The 19,202-nt window shown below is 50.2% G+C and overlaps 1 protein-coding gene across 1 annotated transcript in view; it reads right to left on the minus strand.

The window, feature by feature from the left end:
- The window catches only part of PODXL (podocalyxin like), a 95,414-nt gene that overhangs the window by 32,625 nt on the left and 43,587 nt on the right, over nt 1-19,202 (minus strand). The window contains exons 2-4 of the mRNA XM_074975708.1: nt 6,861-7,520; nt 4,472-4,713; nt 2,859-2,930 (exon numbers count right to left, since the gene is read on the minus strand). Of these exons, the coding sequence (XP_074831809.1) occupies nt 2,859-2,930; nt 4,472-4,713; nt 6,861-7,520 (974 nt within the window). The remainder of the gene's footprint in view (nt 1-2,858; nt 2,931-4,471; nt 4,714-6,860; nt 7,521-19,202) is intronic.

The following is a 19,202-nucleotide window of genomic DNA, read 5'->3' on the forward strand; positions in this document are numbered from 1 at the left end:
TGGGAGATATTAAAAAAACAACCAAGAAGCCACTTAGCGCTGTGCTGAATGGTGCTGGCGGCTCAGCAGTGACTGCTGATTACTCTGTATTGAGCAAGCACCCCAACATGTGGTTGGAGGGCAGTTTGCACCTGGAAGTTTCATCTCATCGATGAGATATAAATCCAGAATCAGGGCCACTTCTGACAGGACGTTCTGGTGCCAGGCAAGTTAGTGGCAAAACTCCAATGGACTTTCATGGAGGTAGGATTTTACCCTGGTCTTTAAAACTGCATCTGAACTTTTCCCAACTAACTTGGGATGGTTACTGCTTGTTTTTTGGCCATCTTCCTACTCGGGAACTATAGCGCATCTGTAACTCCTGCAGCAGTTTCAGGTCTCTGGGCTTACTTGGGGCAGGTCTACACTAGACCTTAAAGTCATTCCTAGATATGCAATTCCAGCTATGGCAACGGTGTAGATGGAATTGATATATCTATGATCGACTTATCTGGCCGTCCTCACTGAGGGAGATTGAGAGGAGACACTCTCCCATCGACCGCCTTTCTCCTCGTGAGAATGAGGTGTACAGGGGTTGACTGTCGATCACAGGTAGTTGAATTTCACGCGTCCCACTAGATGTGCGAAATCAAACTCCAGAATATTGACTCTGAGCGGGTCGATCTCCTGGTAAGTGCAGATGTACCCTGTTTCGTACTTCAGTTGTTATTTTCCATCCCTGAACGAAGTAATCGTATTTTGGTAGCTGTTGAAATCATTCCTGCGCCTATAGCTTGTCAAGTGCTTTGAGATCTGGGAGCTGACAGCTGCAGCATGATTGCAGGGAAGTTGCTGCTGTTGTAAGTGTGAGAATAAGGTCTTTTCCCATGTAGCCTAAAGCCTACGGCCTTTGTCTGCAGGCAGACTGATAAAGTCGCAGCCACTGAGTGAGAAGCCAAAAGTCACAGCCTCACATTGTATCTAAATTACATTACAGTGGTGTGATACCAAGGTGTACAGAAGGAGAACCCAGCCTCAGGGCACCCAATGTAACTTGATAAAGAAACAAATCTCCCAATGGCTAAAGACAGCTTCGTGCGATAGGGTTCTGCCTGACAAAAAACTACACATCGATAGCTGGGGCTGTGAACCCCTCATTTCTTTATTGCTCTATTGTTGCGGTGCCCATTCCCCCTTGCTTGCCTGTATGATCTCTGTCCAGCTTTTTAATTGCTATTGTGAACTATGTAATTAATTTTACTAGGTGTACATCAAGTAAGGTGGGGGGTCTGACTGGTTAGATAATCCTGTTTCAGTAGGTTAGGATTTCAAATGACAAGAGTTGGTCACAAATGAGGAGCTTGGGAACAGAGCAGGACAAGAACCACTTGAGGTTCAAATCGAGAGAAGAAAGTGGGGATGGCCAGGCCACACTCTCAGAAAACCCCCATTCAGCAGAATCCATCAAGCTCTCACATGGAACCCACAAGGAAACCATAGAAGAGGAAGACCTCAGACAACGTGGACACTTGGTTAAACATGGGTTACTCCCAGAAGTTTTGTCCTGAGACAGAGTGAAGTGGAGGAGACTTGTAGATGACTCCACCCAGAGTACAAGGGTTTAAGTTAGGTTAGGATTGGTTAGTACAATTTTAGTAAAATGACTGGCTAAGGTGTAGCTAAGCAGGACTCAAGTTTCACTAAGGGTACGTCTACACGTGCACGCTACATCGAAACGATGTAGCGACATTGAAATAGTCTATTTCTTTGACTAACGTCTACACGTCCTCCAGGGCTGGCAACGTCGACGTTCAACTTCGACGTTGGGCAGCACCACATCGAAATAGGCGCTGCGAGGGAACGTCTACACGCCAAAGTAGCACACATCGAAATAAGGGTGCCAGGAACAGCTGCAGACAGGGTCACAGGACGGACTCAACAGCAAGCCGCTCCCTTAAAGGGCCCCTCCCAGACACAGTTGCACTAAACAATACAAGATCCACAGAGCCGACAACTGGTTGCAGACCCTGTGCATGCAGCATGGATCCCCAGCTGCAGCAGCAGCAGCCAGAAGCCCTGGGCTAAGGGCTGCTGCACACGGTGACAATAGAGCCCCACAGGGGCTGGAGAGAGAGCGTCTCTCAACCCCTCAGCTGATGGCCGCCATGGCGGACCCCGCTATTTCGATGTTGCGGGATGCGGATCGTCTACACATGCCCTACTTCGATGTTCAACTCCGAAGTAGGGCGCTATTCCCATCCCCTCATGGGGTTAGCGACTTCGACATCTCGCCGCCTAACGTCGATTTCAACTTCGAAATAGCGCCCAACACGTGTAGCCGTGACGGGCGCTATTTCGAAGTTGGCGCCGCTACTTCGAAGTAGCGTGCACGTGTAGACATGGCCTATATGAACTGGGGTCCAAAAGGAAGTTCTTTGGGAACGAACTCCAGGTCGCAGAACCAAGATTAGAGCTGCTAGACCTTATCTCTGAGCCAATGACATTGTGCAGAAACTGGAGTCCCTTCCAGATGGACCCAATCCTGAATGGCAATCAAGGCAATACGAGGAGTAGTAAGCAATTGTATGAGTACTCTTCATGTGTGTATTCTGTTTGTTGATGATTGTTTAAACAGACGTTAAGGAGGATATTACTGGTCAAGGCTCTTTCACTGTTACAAGATCTGCAAACTCACAAGAGTGTAAGATTATGCCTGATCCCCAGCAATGGGGAGGGTGCTTATACGGAGGGGGTTATGCCTGAGTCCTAGGAACATGTAAGGGTGGTTGCTCCCAGCGTATGTGAGTGACAGTGAATTTGGTGTGGGTAACATTGTAGCCAAGGACAAAGGAGTGTTGTATATAAAGGAGGGTACTCACGCAGGGTCTGGTCTCATTCAGCATTAGAAAGACTTTCGGTTCATTGGACGGACTCTGGGCTTCACACACAACCTGTGGGGGAAAACAAATCAAGTGATTTCTGCATGGTGGAGGGACACCCAGTCACTGCTGCTGCAGCTTGATCAGAGCCACAGGGTTGCAAACGCTCTAATCCATGCTATAGCCTGTGTTAGGCAGGTCTGATGGGATGGTCCTTTCTGCCTTAGAATCCATGAATATAACTCACGAGGCAGGGATGGGAAAGTCCTGACAGGTTTCCAGAATCCCTATCCCCCAGCCAGAGATGGAAAAAGTACCCCAAAAGTTATGGGAGTGAAATTAACTGCTGTGTTGGTGAGGGGAATGTTCTTAGGTACAAGTTACTGGTGTCCCTCTGAAAAGCTACTTGAGTAAAAGTACGCACACACTCATGTCACATCCTGATTGTACTCGAGTGTCCAGAAATGAAAGCTGCTGCACTTTTACTCAAGTAACTTTGAGGGTACTTTTCCCACCTCTGCTCCCAACCCTTTATATCTATGTGTCCTTACCAGCTGGGTAGTTCTAACCAGGAAGCTGTTGTCAGATGTGTATTTACTAGTGCATGCGCCAAGGTGGACTTAGGGCAAGAGGTCAGAAGGGGAGATCAGGGTCTCATTCGCGTGTTCCGGAGTCACAGACTGTCACGTAATACATGGGAGTCTGACATAATGTGCACACATCCATAATGAAAACAATGCCCCAGATATGGTTCCCTCCCCCTGCTTCCTGGGCCGTGGTCCCCTCTTCTGTGCCTGAAGCAGTTTGTGTCTTAGCTCATCATCTAACTTCTGCGGCTGTTTATAGCATGCGCAATTTACAGAGTAAGTCGAAAGACCAGACGTGGCTTCAGTCCAAAGCCGTCACAATCAAATACATCCCCAAGTCATTCAGGGCTGGCGTCACAACACTGCAGGGTGCCTGAACCCCAGATTTAGAAACCTAAGTCCCAGTTTTGAGTGCACTTCAATCCTCAAAACTCCTGCTTGAACCCCACAGATACCAGGACTCCCTCAGCATCTATTTGTTTGCCTTAAACATGGCCTCCATGCTCATGTTCCTGCCTCTGCGCCTGAGCCAGGACTCAAACTCCAGAGCAAGTCACTAATAGGGGTAACACAGGTTTTGGCTGCCTACATCTCTAACTTGTCCACAGCAGTAGTAGGACTTGTGTCTTTTCCATGGTCCAGCCACCAGAGACAGACCTGATCTCACCTACTGAACATGGCATGTTCCAGTGCCATAAAGCGTGATACTCTTAGACTTGTCTATACCACCCTGTGCTGCTGATCTACTATAGCTATGCAAATAGCACAGCTGAAGTTGACTTAACCACTGTGACGTCTTGTGTGCGTTAAGGTCAGTGGGGGCCGCCCTCTTATCAACACCTTCTCTTAGCAACACTCTTCTCATTTTGGTGGAGTACCAACATTAACGGAAGCACACTCGGAGATCAATTTATCATGTCTCAGCAGACACGATAAATTGATGGCTGGTGGCTCGATTGCCACCGCATAATGTAAACAAAGATGCCCAAGAGGACTGAGCTTCTCTCCTGCTGGTTCAGGCATTACCTGGTTGTGGGGCAGAGGCTGAGGAGGTGGAACATCGCGGCTCAGAGGTGTGCTGGCTGTAATGGAGACCACAGTTTCAGGTCTTGAGGAGGATGTTTGTCGTACATCATCAGACTGTCGTGTGGTGGTAATCACAGTCACCCCAGGTTTGGTAGAACTGTCCTTAGTAGCCTCGGGCTTTATTGACTGCTGTCCGCTCTGGGTGGACTGCTCCTTTTCTGTCGGAGAACTTGAGCCTGGTACTACACATCAAAACACAAACAAACAAGACCGATAAATTATACCGAAGCCCCATAAGAAGGTGACACGCGGACAAGCATCACGAGGAGGAATGAACAGTGAATTGCCCGGGAAGGCTCCCCTCCTAATGTTTACCAGACATTTATTGACAGCCCGACCTGAATCTTGACATTTATGTCCAGGAATTTCTTTAGTGGTGTTGATTTAAAAAAAGAACAGGGCTGGTGTGCAGGGAGGAGAGGGAAAGAGGCTAGAAAAATGTTACGTAAAATCTTGCTGTGGGATTGTTACGTTTCCTTGAGATGAAAACTCCCCCCTCCGCGGCCTGAGGGCTCCTGATTTATGCCACCCACGCTTGGAGGGATTAGAGGGAAGCTGAGATGGGTGAGGGTGTCAGCTAATACCTCCCATGGACAGAGGTCCCTGTAAGCTGAATGCTTGGGCAGCCACCCAGGAGCGTGCTGCCCAGGTGAACAGCAGAATGCTTACAGCCAGCCACGGCCGGCAGCATGTACTTCTATTGGTGGTGCACACCTGAACATGATTCGGTGCCCATAATAAAATTTATTCTGCCCTTTGATGGAAAAAAATCAGAGGGAACGCTGCCCATGCATATCACTTCCTGAAGGATCACAAGTATTTCTTCCACAAGGGTCCATCTTTGGTCCCCTTCTCGTCTCCCTCTATAGCTTACCCCTGGGTAATTTCTCCTGTAAACACAAATTCACCTACCCTCTCTGTGCTGATGACTCATAGCTCTCCCTCTCTACTCCTGCTCTGGCTGGTTCAATTCCAACTCAAATCTCAGCCAGCCTCTCTGACACCAGGTGGATGTCTAGCCTTCAGCTCAAGTGCAAATGGGCTAAGAGAACTCAAACACCTGCCCCCCACTGCCAGGAAAATCTCTTTGTAACGTCCTCTCTTGATCACAGGCCTGGAACCTGGGCATCCTCCTTGATTCAGATCTGTGTCTGCATCCTCATGGCCAGCCTACGCCTAGAATTTGCTGATTCTTTCCGGAGAACCTCTGGAAGAGGCAGCTTTGTCTATCCCTCTGCACAACTAAAACTCTCATAATCTCTCATCTCGATAAGAGCAACGTCATCCTTTCTGACCTTGACAAACAGTATTCTGCAACAAGCACCATCCTATCCTGGTGTGTTGACCACATCGTCCCTTTCTGGGAGGCTCTCTGATGCCTCCTCCTTGTCCACCTTGTCAAATTGTTTGACTTCATTTGCAGGGCCCTTCAGGCCCACCCCTATCCTACCTATCTCCCGTACACTGAGCTTTTCATTCCTGCATCTGACTCATAAGAACATAAGAACGGCCATACTGAGTCAGACCAAAGGTCCACCCAGAGCAGTAGCCTGTCTGCCGATGCCAGGTGCCCCAGAGGGGGTGGACCGAAGACAATAATCAAGCGATTTGTCTCCTGCCATCCATCTCCAGCCTTTGACAATCAGAGGCCAGGGACACCATTCCTACCCTTGGCTAATAGCCTTTTATGCACCTAACCTCCATGAATTTATCTAGCTCTTTCTTAAAGTCTGTTATAGTCCCAGCCTTCATAGTCTCCTCTGGCAAGGAGTTCCACAGGTTAACGATGAGCTGAGTGAAGAAGAACTTTCTTTTATTAGTTTTAAACCTGCTACCCATTATTCATTTGGTGTCCCCTAGTTCTTGTATTATGGGCACAACTAAATAACTTCTCCTTATTCACCCTCTCCACACCTGTCATAATTTTATATGCCTCTATCATGTCCCCCCTCAGTCTCTGCTTTTCTCACCCATGAAGCTGGCCTCCTTGGCCTACCAGCTAAATTTTCAAACAGGCATGCGTAGGGCCCCGCTAGGGACAAGAAAAGGTTTTGGCCTCGCTGCTCCATTTGGTCCTGAGCCTCTTCTGCTGAGGCTGCCAACAAGGAGGCCAGTTGCTAGGGTGGACTGTGTGATAAGGCCCCGTCTCCTGGCAACCAGACTGTGAGCCACTAGGTGGATTCATGAACACTATGGCCCACCTGAGCTCCATACGAACCTATGATCTAACCTAGATTAGAAAAGCTTCACAACCCATTTTCCACTGCAAAGTGAGCCTGGCTTCCCCCCGCCAGCAGCCCCACAAAACCAGACACAACCCTGCTCATACCTGTCATGTTTTCTGTTGTTTTGGGCTTCTGAGATGGAGACGTGGCTGCAGAATCAGGGGTGCCAGCAGCAGGGGTGGCTCTGGGGAGGACGGTTGCAGGGGTGGCCACACTGACGGTGGGGGTGGCAGGTGTAGGTGTGGAGCTGAGGACACTGAGGACAGTAGTGGCTGTGGAGCTGGAAGCAGCAACACTGTGGAGACTTGTAGGGCTGCTGGTGGTGGTCACCACCACTGTGACCTCAGAGGTAGCCCTACCTGTAGTAGGTGAAGTGCTGGTGTGAGCTGGGGATGGAGTGTGAGAAGGGAGCGGGGTGATAGAAACATGAGGTGATGGAGTACCAGAAGGAGGCGATGGGGTACCAGAAGGAGGCGATGGGGCACCAGGAGGAAGCGAGGTGGTTCCAGTAGGGGGCATATTGCTGCTGTTGGGTGAGATGTCAGCCACAGTGGGAGATGGGGTTCTGGTACCAGGCACCCCACCAGCGGCGCTGGAGGTAGGCAAGGCACCAGGAGTGATGCTAGCGGAAGTGGAGGGTAACGTGTCAGCTTTGGTGGAGGGCAGGCTGGTAGTGGAGGCATTGGTGGGGGGCAGGCTGGTAGTGGGGGCAGGGTTTTTCATATCGCTCAGGGTGGTTTGGCTTTCCTCGGAGGTGACATCTCCTAAAAAACACAAAGGATCACATGGTTACAGAAGCAGAGGAAAGGTCGCCTGGCTCCATCCTGCCTGCCCCTCTTCACATGCAACAAGTCCCCAACTGACACTCCGGTAAATAGCTAACGGTGGGAGACCAGCCCCTGCCCACTGCTGAGCGAATGTCCTTGGGCAAGTCACTTCCACTTCCTGTACCACTGCTGTTCCTCCTCCCAGCTGGGACATTATCTGTATGTGAAGTGCCTAGCACAATGAGTTCTGGCCTCCCCTGGGGGACTCTACGTATTGCTGTAATAATAATAATAATAATTTTAGGATCTGATTTCCCCCAAAGCTGTGGTTGCTGACTGAGCCAGGCACTACGAGATGTCCACCTGGATCCCAGGCAGCCTGTGTCAATGTCACCTCCAGGTGCAGTGATTTCATTCCTTCCACCCCCTCACAGGCTCCTCCACAGAGGGAGCTTCCATTAATTAATTCTCAGCCACAAAAAATCTGCAGCCCAAGACTTTTCCTGCCTGGGCGAGAGCTGCTGTTCTAACTCCCCTGCCCATCCAGGAAATCATAGAGTTCACAATTCTAAGGAAGGGAAGAAGGGAAAACAGCAAAATAGAGGTAACGGATTTCAGGAGGGCAAATTTTGGTAAACTCAGACAGCTGGTAGGTAAGGTCCCATGGGAAGCAAAACTCAGGGGAAAAACCGCTGAGGAGAGTTGGCAGTTTTTCAAAGGGACATTATTAAGGGCTCAAAAGCAAACTATCCTGCTGTGTAGGAAAGATAGAAAATATGGCAAAAGACCACCTTGGCTTAACCAGGAGATCTTGCATGATCTCAAAATAACAAAGGAATCACATAAAAAATGGAAACAAGGACATATTACAAAGGGTGAATATAGGCAAACAACACAAGAATGCAGGAGCAAGATTAGAAAGGCTAAGGCACAAAATGAGCTCAAACTAGCTACAGGCACAAAGGGAAACAAGAAGGCTTTTTATAAATATATTAGAAACAAGAGGAAGACCAGGGACAGGGTAGGGCCACTGCTCAGTGAGGAGGGAGAAACAGTAACAGGGAACTTGGAAATGGCAGAGATGCTTAATGACTTCTTTGTTTTGGTCTTCGCTGAGAAGTCTGATGAAGGAATGCCCAAAACAGTGAATGCTTGTGGGAAAGGGGTAGGGTTAGAAGTTGAAATAAAAAAAAAGAACAAGTTAAAAATCACTTAGAAAAATTAGATGTCTGCAAGTCACCAGGGCCTGATGAAATGCATCTTAGAATACTCAACAGCTGATAGAGGAGATATCTGAGCCTTTATCTATCATCTCTGGAAAATCATGGGAGACAGGAGAGATTCCAGAAGACTGGAAAAGGGCAAATATAGTGCCCATCTATAAAAAGGGGAATAAGATTAACCCAGGAAACTACAGGCCAGTCAGCTTAACTTCTGTGCCAGGGAAGATAATAAAACAGATCATTAAATAAATCATCTGCAAGCACTTGGAAGGTGGTAAAGTGATAGGGAACATCCAGCATGGATTTGTAAAGAACAAATCATGTCAAACCAATCTGATAGCTTTCTTTGATAGGATAACGAGCCTTGTGGATAGGGGGAAAGCAGTAGATGTGGTATATATAGACTTTAGTAAAGTATTTGATATGGTCTCACATGATATTTTTATCAAAAAACTAGGCAAATGCAATTTAGATGAGGCTACTATAAGGTGGGTGTATAACTGGCTGGATAACTGTACTCAGAGAGTAGTTCTTAATGGTTCTCAATCCTGTTGGAAAAGTATAACAAGTGGGGTTCTGCAGGGGTCTGTTTTAGGACCAGTTCTGTTCAATATCTTCATCAACGATTTAGATATTGGCATAGAAAGTACGCTTATTATGTATGCAAATGATACCAACCTGGGAGCGGTTGCAACTGCTTTGGAGGATAGGGTCATAATTCAAAATGATCTAGATAAATTGGAGAAATGGTCTGAGATAAACAGGATGAAGTCTAATAAGGACAAATGCAAAGTGCTCCACTTGGGAAGGAACAATCAGTTTCACACATACAGAATGGGGAGAGACTGTCTAGGAATGATTACAGCAGAAAGGGATCTAGGGGTTATAGTGGACCACAAACTAAATATGAGTCAACAGTGTGATGCTGTTGCAAAAAAAGCAAACATGATTCTAGGATGCATTAACAGGTGTGTTGTGGAACAAGACACAAGAAGGTATCCTTTCGCTCTACTCTGTGCTGGTTAGGCCTCAGCTAGAGTATTGTGTCCAGTTCTGGGCACCGCAGTTCAAGAAAGATGTGGAGAAATTAGAAAGGGTCCAGAAAAGAGCGACAAGAATGATTAAAGGTCTAGAGAATGTGACCTATGAAGAAAGGCTGAAAGAATTGGGCTTGTTTAGTTTGGAAAAAAGAAGATTGAGGGGGGACATGATAGCGGTTTTCAGGTATTTAAAAGGGTGTCATAAGGAGGAGGGAGAAAACTTGTTCTTTTTGGCCTCTGAGGATAGAACAAGAGGCAATGGACTGAAACTGCAGCAAGGGAGGTTTAGGCTGGACATTAGGAAAAAGTTCCTAACTGTCAGGGTGGTCAAACAGTGGAATAAATTGCCAAGGGAGGTTGTGGAATCTCCATCGCTGGAGACAGATGGTTTAGACAGTACTTGGTCTGCCATTGGGGCAGGGGGCTGGACTCAGTGGCCTCTCAAGGTCCCTTCCAGCCCTAGTATTCTATGATTCTACGATCCTATGGAGCCAAGCTCCCTCAGACCAGGAGAGTAGGCTGAAGAGGGACACAGGTTGGAGCGAAAGCAACAGAATAACACTCCCTTTTTATTATTTATTTGTTTATTTAGCTGCAGCTGGTATCAAAAGGCACAAGAGACCCAGAGAAAGGAGACCGAGATCTCCTGCCCACCTGGAGCCCCTGGCCTGAATGATCTGCCTAAGAAGCACCTGTTATGTGAGACCCTCAGACCTGACGAAAGGCCATTGTTTCAGCCCAACCCTGTGATGCAGTCAAGGGTAGCCCCTGCTTAACTCCCTGCTCTGCAAAGTTGATCTGAAGACAGGGTGGTATTTTTTTAAACCTCTGGTGGAGCTCAACTCAGCCCTGGCCTCTGGCTAACCCCTGTCCAAGGACAACTTATCTCTGGGCCTGCTTGACTTTTCCAAAAGGCAGTTTTGGAGCAGATGCCCCAAGTATCACACCCCGACCAACTCTGCCCCAGCTGGAAGCCAGGGTGTTTCATATGTAGAGAAAGGAAGTCCCGCCCTTAGCGCGCTACTTGACAGACAACCCTCTCAGCCAATCAGCTTTACACACAGGCCCACCTCCCCCCTGCCCCCCGGGAAGTTCACTGGCTTGGGTCTCCCTGCCAGTAAAAGCCCCACTCCCCAAGGCATCCATCCTTCTCATGCTCAGTCTGTTTTTCAAGGCTTAAGGCCTGGGCTGAGTTCCCAGCTCAGCCTGCTAAGCTTCCAGGGGAGAGGAAATCCATGAAACCCCCAAACCCGTCTCCCCGCATCACAGCTGACACACCCTCCAGGTGCTGCCCGATTAGCACACTGGGTCTAACTCTCACAGTGCCAGAGGAGTGCAACTCCGACTACACCTGGGCTACAGAGACCCACTGGTGGCCAAGCCCTGGCCTGGGTAGGAAGCCACCGCGTCCATCCTCACATTCGCTCTGCTTCCCTTTTTGCCACCCACCTACTGGAGAAAGTTACCCTGCTGCCCAGAGGGGGCAAGTGAGCGGCTCTCAAGCTCTGCTCCGCGACCAGGCTATCGGGTTACACCGACCTTGGGCACTGCTGGGGGAGGCACCTTCCTGCCTCAGCACTCTCCCCGTCTGCCACGTGTCCCTCCCCGGCCCCCCTCCAGAGCAACGAGCGCAGCTTTTACAGACTCGGGGAACAAATAAATAGATTCTATTGTCCCTCACCCTGTCAGAGACCACGTGAGCCCTCAGGGCGCCGGGCTCACCGCAAGCTAAGGGGGAGACTATATTTTTGCAGGCGCACGGTGCTAACTTCTTCCCATCACCTCCCCAGGGACAGACTCTTCCCGACTGTCAGAGGAGGGAGAAAGTTCTCCTGTGGTTTCCACTGGGGTCGCGCTGCCCTAAGCCTCTTTCTGGGCAGGCGGAGAACGACCTGCCTCGCCCCGTTCCGGGGTGGTAGCATCAGGGCGAACTTCATTACGCTGCATTCATTGGACTTCCATCTCCCGGCTGCAGAGCCGCCCTGGCCATGGGATGAATGGGGGCAGCCGCCCCAGGTCCTGAGCTTTTGGGAGGCCCATGGCAGCTGCCCCAACTGCCCTATGGATGGGAGAGATGGGGGGTTACCTGGGGCCGAGGGTTGGGCAGTGGGGGTCACCTCCTCTGACCCCATTACTCACCAAGGGGGTAACGAGAGCTGCAGCCTGCTCTGCTTGGCTGCACCGTGCTGTCCTGCCAGACCACAAAGCGCCCCTGTGGCTACCGTTGCCTGCAGAGAAGCAAGGTGTCGGAGGGCGTGGGGAGGCAGCTGGGAGGGGAGAGCCACGCAGCAGGTTGGAACAGGCTGCTGCTCCCACCACCCGCTTGGTGAGTGCAGGGGGCAGGAGAGACGACCCTGGTGCCTGCACTGGGCCTAGCCCTCAGGCCCAAGAAATCCCCAGGCCCCCTTGCCTGGGGGAAAGGGGAAGGGAACAAGGCGGGGGGGTGGAGCAGGCCTGTGGTCCCAGGGTGGGGGTTACCTTGGGCCCCAAGATGGCCTGGGGCACGGGGATGGGGGGATAGAGGCTGTTGCCCCAAATCCTGCACCCCCTCAGCCCAGCCTGGATTATAAGATGCCAGGGAAAACTAAGGGATATCCCACTAGTCCCCAGTTTCTCACTGGCAGAATACTCATGGCACTCAGCCAGAGCTGGATAAACTCCGAAGCTGGACCGCGAAGGCGTGGTGCACGGGAGGCTTTGAAAAAACAAGTTAAAAGTCAAACACGCAGCAGTTTGTGGTTGAAGAGTCTGGGAGGGACAGGCCCCTTGACTAAGAGCATCACATGATCATGCCAGAGAGCGCAGGAGATCCTTTGTCTTTCTCGGGGGAAGCCCAAGTGTGGGTAGATCTCACACTGACTACTAGCAAGAGGTGTATGCATGAGCTGGGCCTGTGGTTAGACTGTGGAAAGTGCCAGGTTCAATCCCTAGGGATGGCAGAGCCTCAGTCTCTATTGCCCTGCGTCTTGTTGAAAGCTTGTAAGTTCTTGTAAACATGTGATGTTTGGATAGCAACGCATTTGGGTTGTGGGGGTGTAGAATTTTTTGCAATATCAACCCATTGCTCTGCTGTTTGTCAGCTTCTTCTCATTACCATTTTGAGCTGGTTCTTGACGGTGTCCCTTTAACAACACTGCATAAAAACGAAATGATCCAACCTTACACAGTAATACCCTTATTCTCTATTGACAATTACCAAGCAAGTGGAATACATACATTTTTTTACCAGAACAAATGTTTTTATCCCCTCCACACTTCAGGGACACTGTGGAATCCCCCATGAAAGGGAAAAGTGGGAATAACTCCCGTCTGGTTTGATTGTACTTGGTGGCCGTGTAAGTGACTATCCGAGGGGCTGGGCAATGGAGGACCTGCTCCAGGTGGGGGGCAAGGAGGGTGTGCAGCTCCAGGCAGGGGAAAAGAAGAGTGCATGGCTCTGGGCATGGGAAAAGGCGAGCGCATGGCTCCAGGCGTGGGAAGAGACAGGCCCAGAAAGCAGAGGGCACATGGCTCCAGGCACGGGAAGAGGAGGGTATGTGGCTCTGGGCATGGGAAGAGGAGGGTATGCGGCTCTGGGCATGGGAAGAGGAGGGTATGCGGCTCTGGGCACGGGAAGAGGAGGGTATGAGGCTCTGGGCACGGGAAGAGGAGGGTATGCGGCTCTGGGCATGGGAAGAGGAGGGTATGCGGCTCTGGGCACGGGAAGAGGAGGGTATGAGGCTCTGGGCACGGGAAGAGGAGGGTATGCGGCTCTGGGCATGGGAAGAGGAGGGTATGCGGCTCTGGGCACGGGAAGAGGAGGGTATGAGGCTCTGGGCACGGGAAGAGGAGGGTATGCGGCTCTGGGCACGGGAAGCAGAGGGTATACGGCTCTGGGCATGGGAAGAGGAGGGTATGTGGCTCTGGGCACGGGAAGAGGAGGGTATGAGGCTCTGGGCACGGGAAGCAGAGGGCATATGGCTCCAGGCATGGGAAGAGAAGAGAGGGCACATGGCTACGGGTGCAGAAAAAGAATTAAAACACACCTGAACCAAACACCAGACGAAGGAACGTCCCTCCCATTCCTCCCCCAGAGCCATCAAAAGCCGCTCCGTCCTCCTCACAGCTTCTGCTGTTAGGTTCATTCCCAGCCCAGGCCCTTTTGTTTCCTATCTCTGTAACTCCCCTCAGCCCGGACCTCCTCGTCAAAACAGCTCAGATTGGCTCCAGGTCTATTAATAGTGGGGGAAGGAAACACAGAAGAATAACCTAGGAAGTTGTAGGCACCACACCCCACTTAGCCTAGCAAGCAGGCAGAGTCCTGCTCCCAACCCTGCTGGCCCAGAGCCCCTGCTTCTCTGGAGACCTGAAGGGAAACCAAGGGGCACATGGCCGCACAGTGACTGGGAGGGGAAGTGACAAACAGGGGTTGAAAACGCCTTTGGAAATGTCCGTTTCCCTCTTTGCAGCCTTTCCTGCTGAAATAAGGGCAAAGAGTTGACCTCCTTAGAGGGCAGACGGGATCTGAGTACCTCAGCGTTGCGATGGGAAGGAGCGTGGCCTAGGAAGGGGAGCGGGGAGACAAAAGTCTTCAGTTCTTTCTCCTTCCTCCTGCCAGATCCCAAAGTGCTTTCCAAGAGCTAGTGAGAGAGCCAAGGCCTCTGCCACTGGCCAGCAGCCGCTGGGCCAGTATGCCGAGAAGAACATTATCGCCTGTTGAAATTGGGAGGGGAATTAGAACACAGACACTCAGGCTGGAACATGGTCAAGGCTCCGGGACAAGGTTCTGCTCCATCTGCTAACTAATACAGCCCAGGCTACAGCTTGAACCTCTCTAATCCAGCACTCTGTCAGCTGGCAACCTCCGTAATCCAGCATGATTTTAATTAGCTGCACAACCACTCACCAGGGATGTGGCCCGATTTCCCAGGGTCCCATAACGTTTGTTTACAGGCACCTGTCCTGGATATCAGCATTCTGTGCTGTCATTTAGCTGCAATGTACCCCTAAATGCCTGCTTAGAGCCCAATAAGCAGTGGAAGTGTTGGTAATGCGCTAGACAATATTGACCTGTGGTCCAGCAAATTCTTTCATCTGGCACTGGTCAGGTCCGGAGGGTGGTGGATTAGAGAGGTCCTTCGAGATCACATGAGGGCAGGACGGCAGGATGAGTGCACTTGCAGAAAGTTGGCATTCCCGGTACAGCTTCCCCTACTGACCAGCTAGCACGCTGGTCACCGTAATTATATTAGCCACGCTGTAAGCCAGTGATACTCTCAATGAGACTCGGGCACATGGCTTTAAGACAGTGTGATTTGATTATTAACCAGTCAGAGTGCTTTTACCGTGTCGTTAACTAATTGTAATTGATAAAATAATCATCCTTGGTGAGTCACTCGGCTGGGAGATGAATCCATCCATACTAAATGACGTCACTACTAGGGTTCTTGGAGGTAATGTGGGTAGCTAATTGGACTCCTGAACCGCCAAGGTCTGAATAGCACAGCTCTGCGCCAGTGGTGTTCCAGCGCAGACAATAACCCGCGAGGCCCACAGGAAAGCAGGTGTGCCCAGGACAATAACCCACTTACTAACTGGCATCAGTCAGTACCAACCCCAGTGCTGGTACTCTCGCAAGAGGTGCTGGAGGGGTGGCTGGACCATGGAGAGTGAACCGACTCCATGGGTGCTGTGGAACTGGAGCATCCCAGGAGAAAAAATTATCTTCCTGTTCCCCACACCTTCCCCTGCCGAGACTCCCTCTTGCCGGCAGCCTCTGCCGATTAACTCCTTGCCGTTCCCAGTCAGGATTGGCTATGTGCAGAGAGGTCTGGGTGACAGAGAGAGGTGCAGGGATGGGAGACACTCCGGGTGGGGATGGGGGAAAAGATGAGTCAAGGATGAAAGCCTGAGGGAAGGGGAGAGGCCTGGGGCAGAGTGGAGGCAGGAAGTGGAGGGCTAGGGCAGAGCAGGGGGGATGAGCGCCCCTTAGGCCTGGAGGAAGTCAGAGCCAATGACTGGTCCCCTCTTCCCTTCCACCCCTAACAGAGCCTGCAACGTCCTCCAAACGCTGACACTTGGCAGCACACAGCAACCCCCAAGCACTTTACAGACAGTAATGTGTGAGTTCAGGTACTGCCTTGTACAGTATTAAAGACACGTGCTGACACCTGGAAGTACAACCTCTCTGGGAAGGGAACTACCAGGCGAGGATTCAGATTCAGTGCAATGCAGCTTGCTCGCTGTAGGGGGGTCTCGTCTGCCTCTTGCATGAATATGAAGCTGGCTGTTCAGTTGGAGCTGCCTAATGGTAGCGCCTGAGTGGTGCAGAGTGATCAAGGCAATAAAACAAGCTGTGTCATCTCTACTAGCAGATAGGTACATGCCGGGGAGCCGGTATACACCCTGTCCAAAGCTTGTTGCTCAGAAGGTCCCACCTGATAAGTCCTGACTGTCTGAATCAAGGGAGAGATACAGGCAGGGCATTCATCAGATCCTGAAGGTTCCTGTTCTTATCACCCCAGTTCAGCTGGAGAGTATGGGCCCTGGCTGTAAGAAGCAAGGGAAGGCATAGCTTCCTGCTGGGTCTTAGTGCTCAACTCCAAGCCCTGTTCTGGCCCTTCCTACAGGCTCCCACCACCACCTGCTGCCTGGTAAGTCCTCAATCTAGTCGCTTAAAAGTGAAAAAGCCTTCCTTCGTGTCAGACTTATTTCCAGAACATTGATATAAAGAGACAATCAAATGGTAATGGAGTCATTTAACAGGCTTTTGCCAACCCAACGTGTATACACAATCAGTTTCTCCATTTACTGATAAATCCTTTAATCTTTACCCAGAAACATGGTAGTCAACAGGGTCTTAGCTTAAAATTTGCTTTAAAATAATTTGGTTTAACAGCGGGCAGGATCTGGCCGTTAAACCAACTGAAGTTAGGTCCATTATTTCAGCAGCGGCAGGTCAGGGAACCACACAGAGCCCCTCGCTGGCAAAGTCGCTGGCGTGTGCGCAATGAGGATGGGGCAAGGGGAGCCAATGGCTATCCAGAAGAGCAGCCAGATGGGTCCTGTGGTTGCTGCATCGTCCTCGCCTTTCATTGGCTGCGACTGGCCTCTCATGCTGCCATATGGTGGCCAATGAAATCAGACCCCCTGGGACTAGAGTCGGAACATCAGCGGTGGCTAAGGTAGGTTCAGCAGAGTTAGACTGGGGGCCTCTTTGGGTGGATGGATTAGTCCCATGGGCTGGTTTGGGCTGAAGTGGGTTAATCCTGGGGGTGACGGGGTGGTTTGGGGCTGAGAGGAGTTAAGCCATAGATAAGACTGTTATTAGGGATTCTGCAAAATTCTGAGTTTTAAAGGGCTCCATGGCCAAATAAAATTGGGAAGCACTAGAGTGTTGCTGGAGATTTAAAAAAAAATCACATCACTAAACAATCCTTGCTTATTCACAATGTGAGTATTCATTATTTAAAAAAAAAAGCAAACAAAGGAAAAAAAAAGGAGGGATAGCTTGGTGGTTTGAGCCGTGGCCTGCTAAACCCAGGGTTGTGAGCTCAATCCTTGAGGGACCATTTAGGGATCTGGGGCAAACAGATTTAAAAAAAAAAAGAGGGTGCTTGGCTGTAGTGGGGACTAGACTTAATGACCTCCTGAGGTCCCTTCCAGCTCTATGAGATGTGTATCTGTAGCTTTAAATGCTTTGATCTTCAGATATATAGGGTTTAAATAAATCCTTCACAAGACTCCCCTTACCTAAAATACACGCTTCAATCTTAATTACTATAGTACAAAAATATCAGGCTTCTAAAAAGTCTTCTGTCTATCTCTGTAAATTTAATCTTTCTCCTTTCATTTGCACTACCCTGAAAGGAATAACCCCCCATTTCTTCTAGATAATTCCCTTTTCTTCACTTCTAAGTATTTGAGAAACTAGTTTTAAGAGACCCTTAGTGAAATAGAAAATCTTTTGTTCTGCCTAGAATCTGTGGAAACACAGTAGGTAAAATTTCAGACCCACATTTATTGTTACGGAGACCATAGAAAAGAAACGAGTGTTCCCTTTTTCTAAAAGCAACAAACATTGTGAAAAACAGTCTCAACCTCTGTGACTGATTATTTTAAAATAATATCAGTGAGTTATCTGCAATGTTTACTTAATGATGGCTTAAACAGTACATTTAAAATATAAAATCAGCTTAGTAATTAATACTGATCAAGAAAATGTAAAACAGAAGAGCTGCATCATGTGTTCCATAAAATGCTGCATCTAGCAGCACAACTGACTTGCCCTTTGCTACAAAGCTTTTCCAAATAAATCTCTGCAAACTTCAGGGTATATCAGAAATCTGTGTCAGACCTTGTTTGTATTCCCAAATTTAGTGCTTTCCATTAGGTGCCATCTGCATGTTCAGTTTTCATCCTCTGGCACGCAGTAGAGAACGTGCTCCATTTGTTTTAGAAGAAAATGCAGACGAGGGGGGATTTTTGCCGTTTTTTTTTTTTTTTTTTTAATTTCTTTTGCTTCACTCAGGCTCAGGGATCTGGCTGTGGGGGGAGAGCAGAGAGTGGACGGGAAGAGAAGAGGGAGACTGGGGAGGGGGTGGGGCTTAGGCTGAGTGGGAGCCGGGCCTGGGGCAGAGGGTGGGCAGAGCCTGGGGCACAGCAGAGGAGACCAGTGTGGGAATTTCAGGGGGGCGCACCAGCCATATGCCCCTGCCCCTCCCATGCTCTAGCCCCATCTCTCACCCATACCTCACTCCTCCACCCCTGCTTTACCCATGCCCCGCCCTCTCCCCAGACTTGCTCCACCCCCTCTCCCTGCTCCACCCCTGCCCACCTCTTTCTGTAGAAGCACTGCACCACTTCTGGTGAGCACAGTAGCAGGCCCCCGCCTCCCTTAGAGTGGCGCGGTCGGAGAGCACAAAGAGCTAGAAAGCTCATGAAGCTCTTGGACTGCGCTACTCTGGCGGGAGGGGAATGCTCCCTGCACTCACCAGTAGCCACGCGGTGCTGCCAGGAGGGGGTGTGATGCTAGGGGAACATGTGACCCCCCGGACATCCCCACTCGTCTCCTCTGGGCCACAGGCAGAAGACATGGGCTGGGAAGCTCAGCTCCGCATGTGGCAGCTTCACCCTCCACCCATGACAGAGCCCAGTAATGGCTCTCCATGAGCTGGATTTCAATGGGCACTAGCTGCAAGGACTGTCGCCCATCACAGCACCCCGAAAGTCCCCGGGGGCAGGACCCCGGAGGTTGATAGGTGCTCCAGGCTGCCAGGGGAACGATTTAAACCAGCACCGCTCACAATCACACGGAGGGCCACTCACCCTCTGGCCAGCCCTCCTCAAGCAATCTGCACCTGGAATAAGAGGAGGGAAGCACCAGGAGGATGGTCTGGTGGTTTAAAGCCCTAAACAGCCACTCAGAAGGGTTGAGT

This window comes from Carettochelys insculpta, chromosome 1 (assembly GCF_033958435.1).
Source record: "Carettochelys insculpta isolate YL-2023 chromosome 1, ASM3395843v1, whole genome shotgun sequence".
Lineage (NCBI taxonomy): Eukaryota > Metazoa > Chordata > Testudines > Carettochelyidae > Carettochelys > Carettochelys insculpta.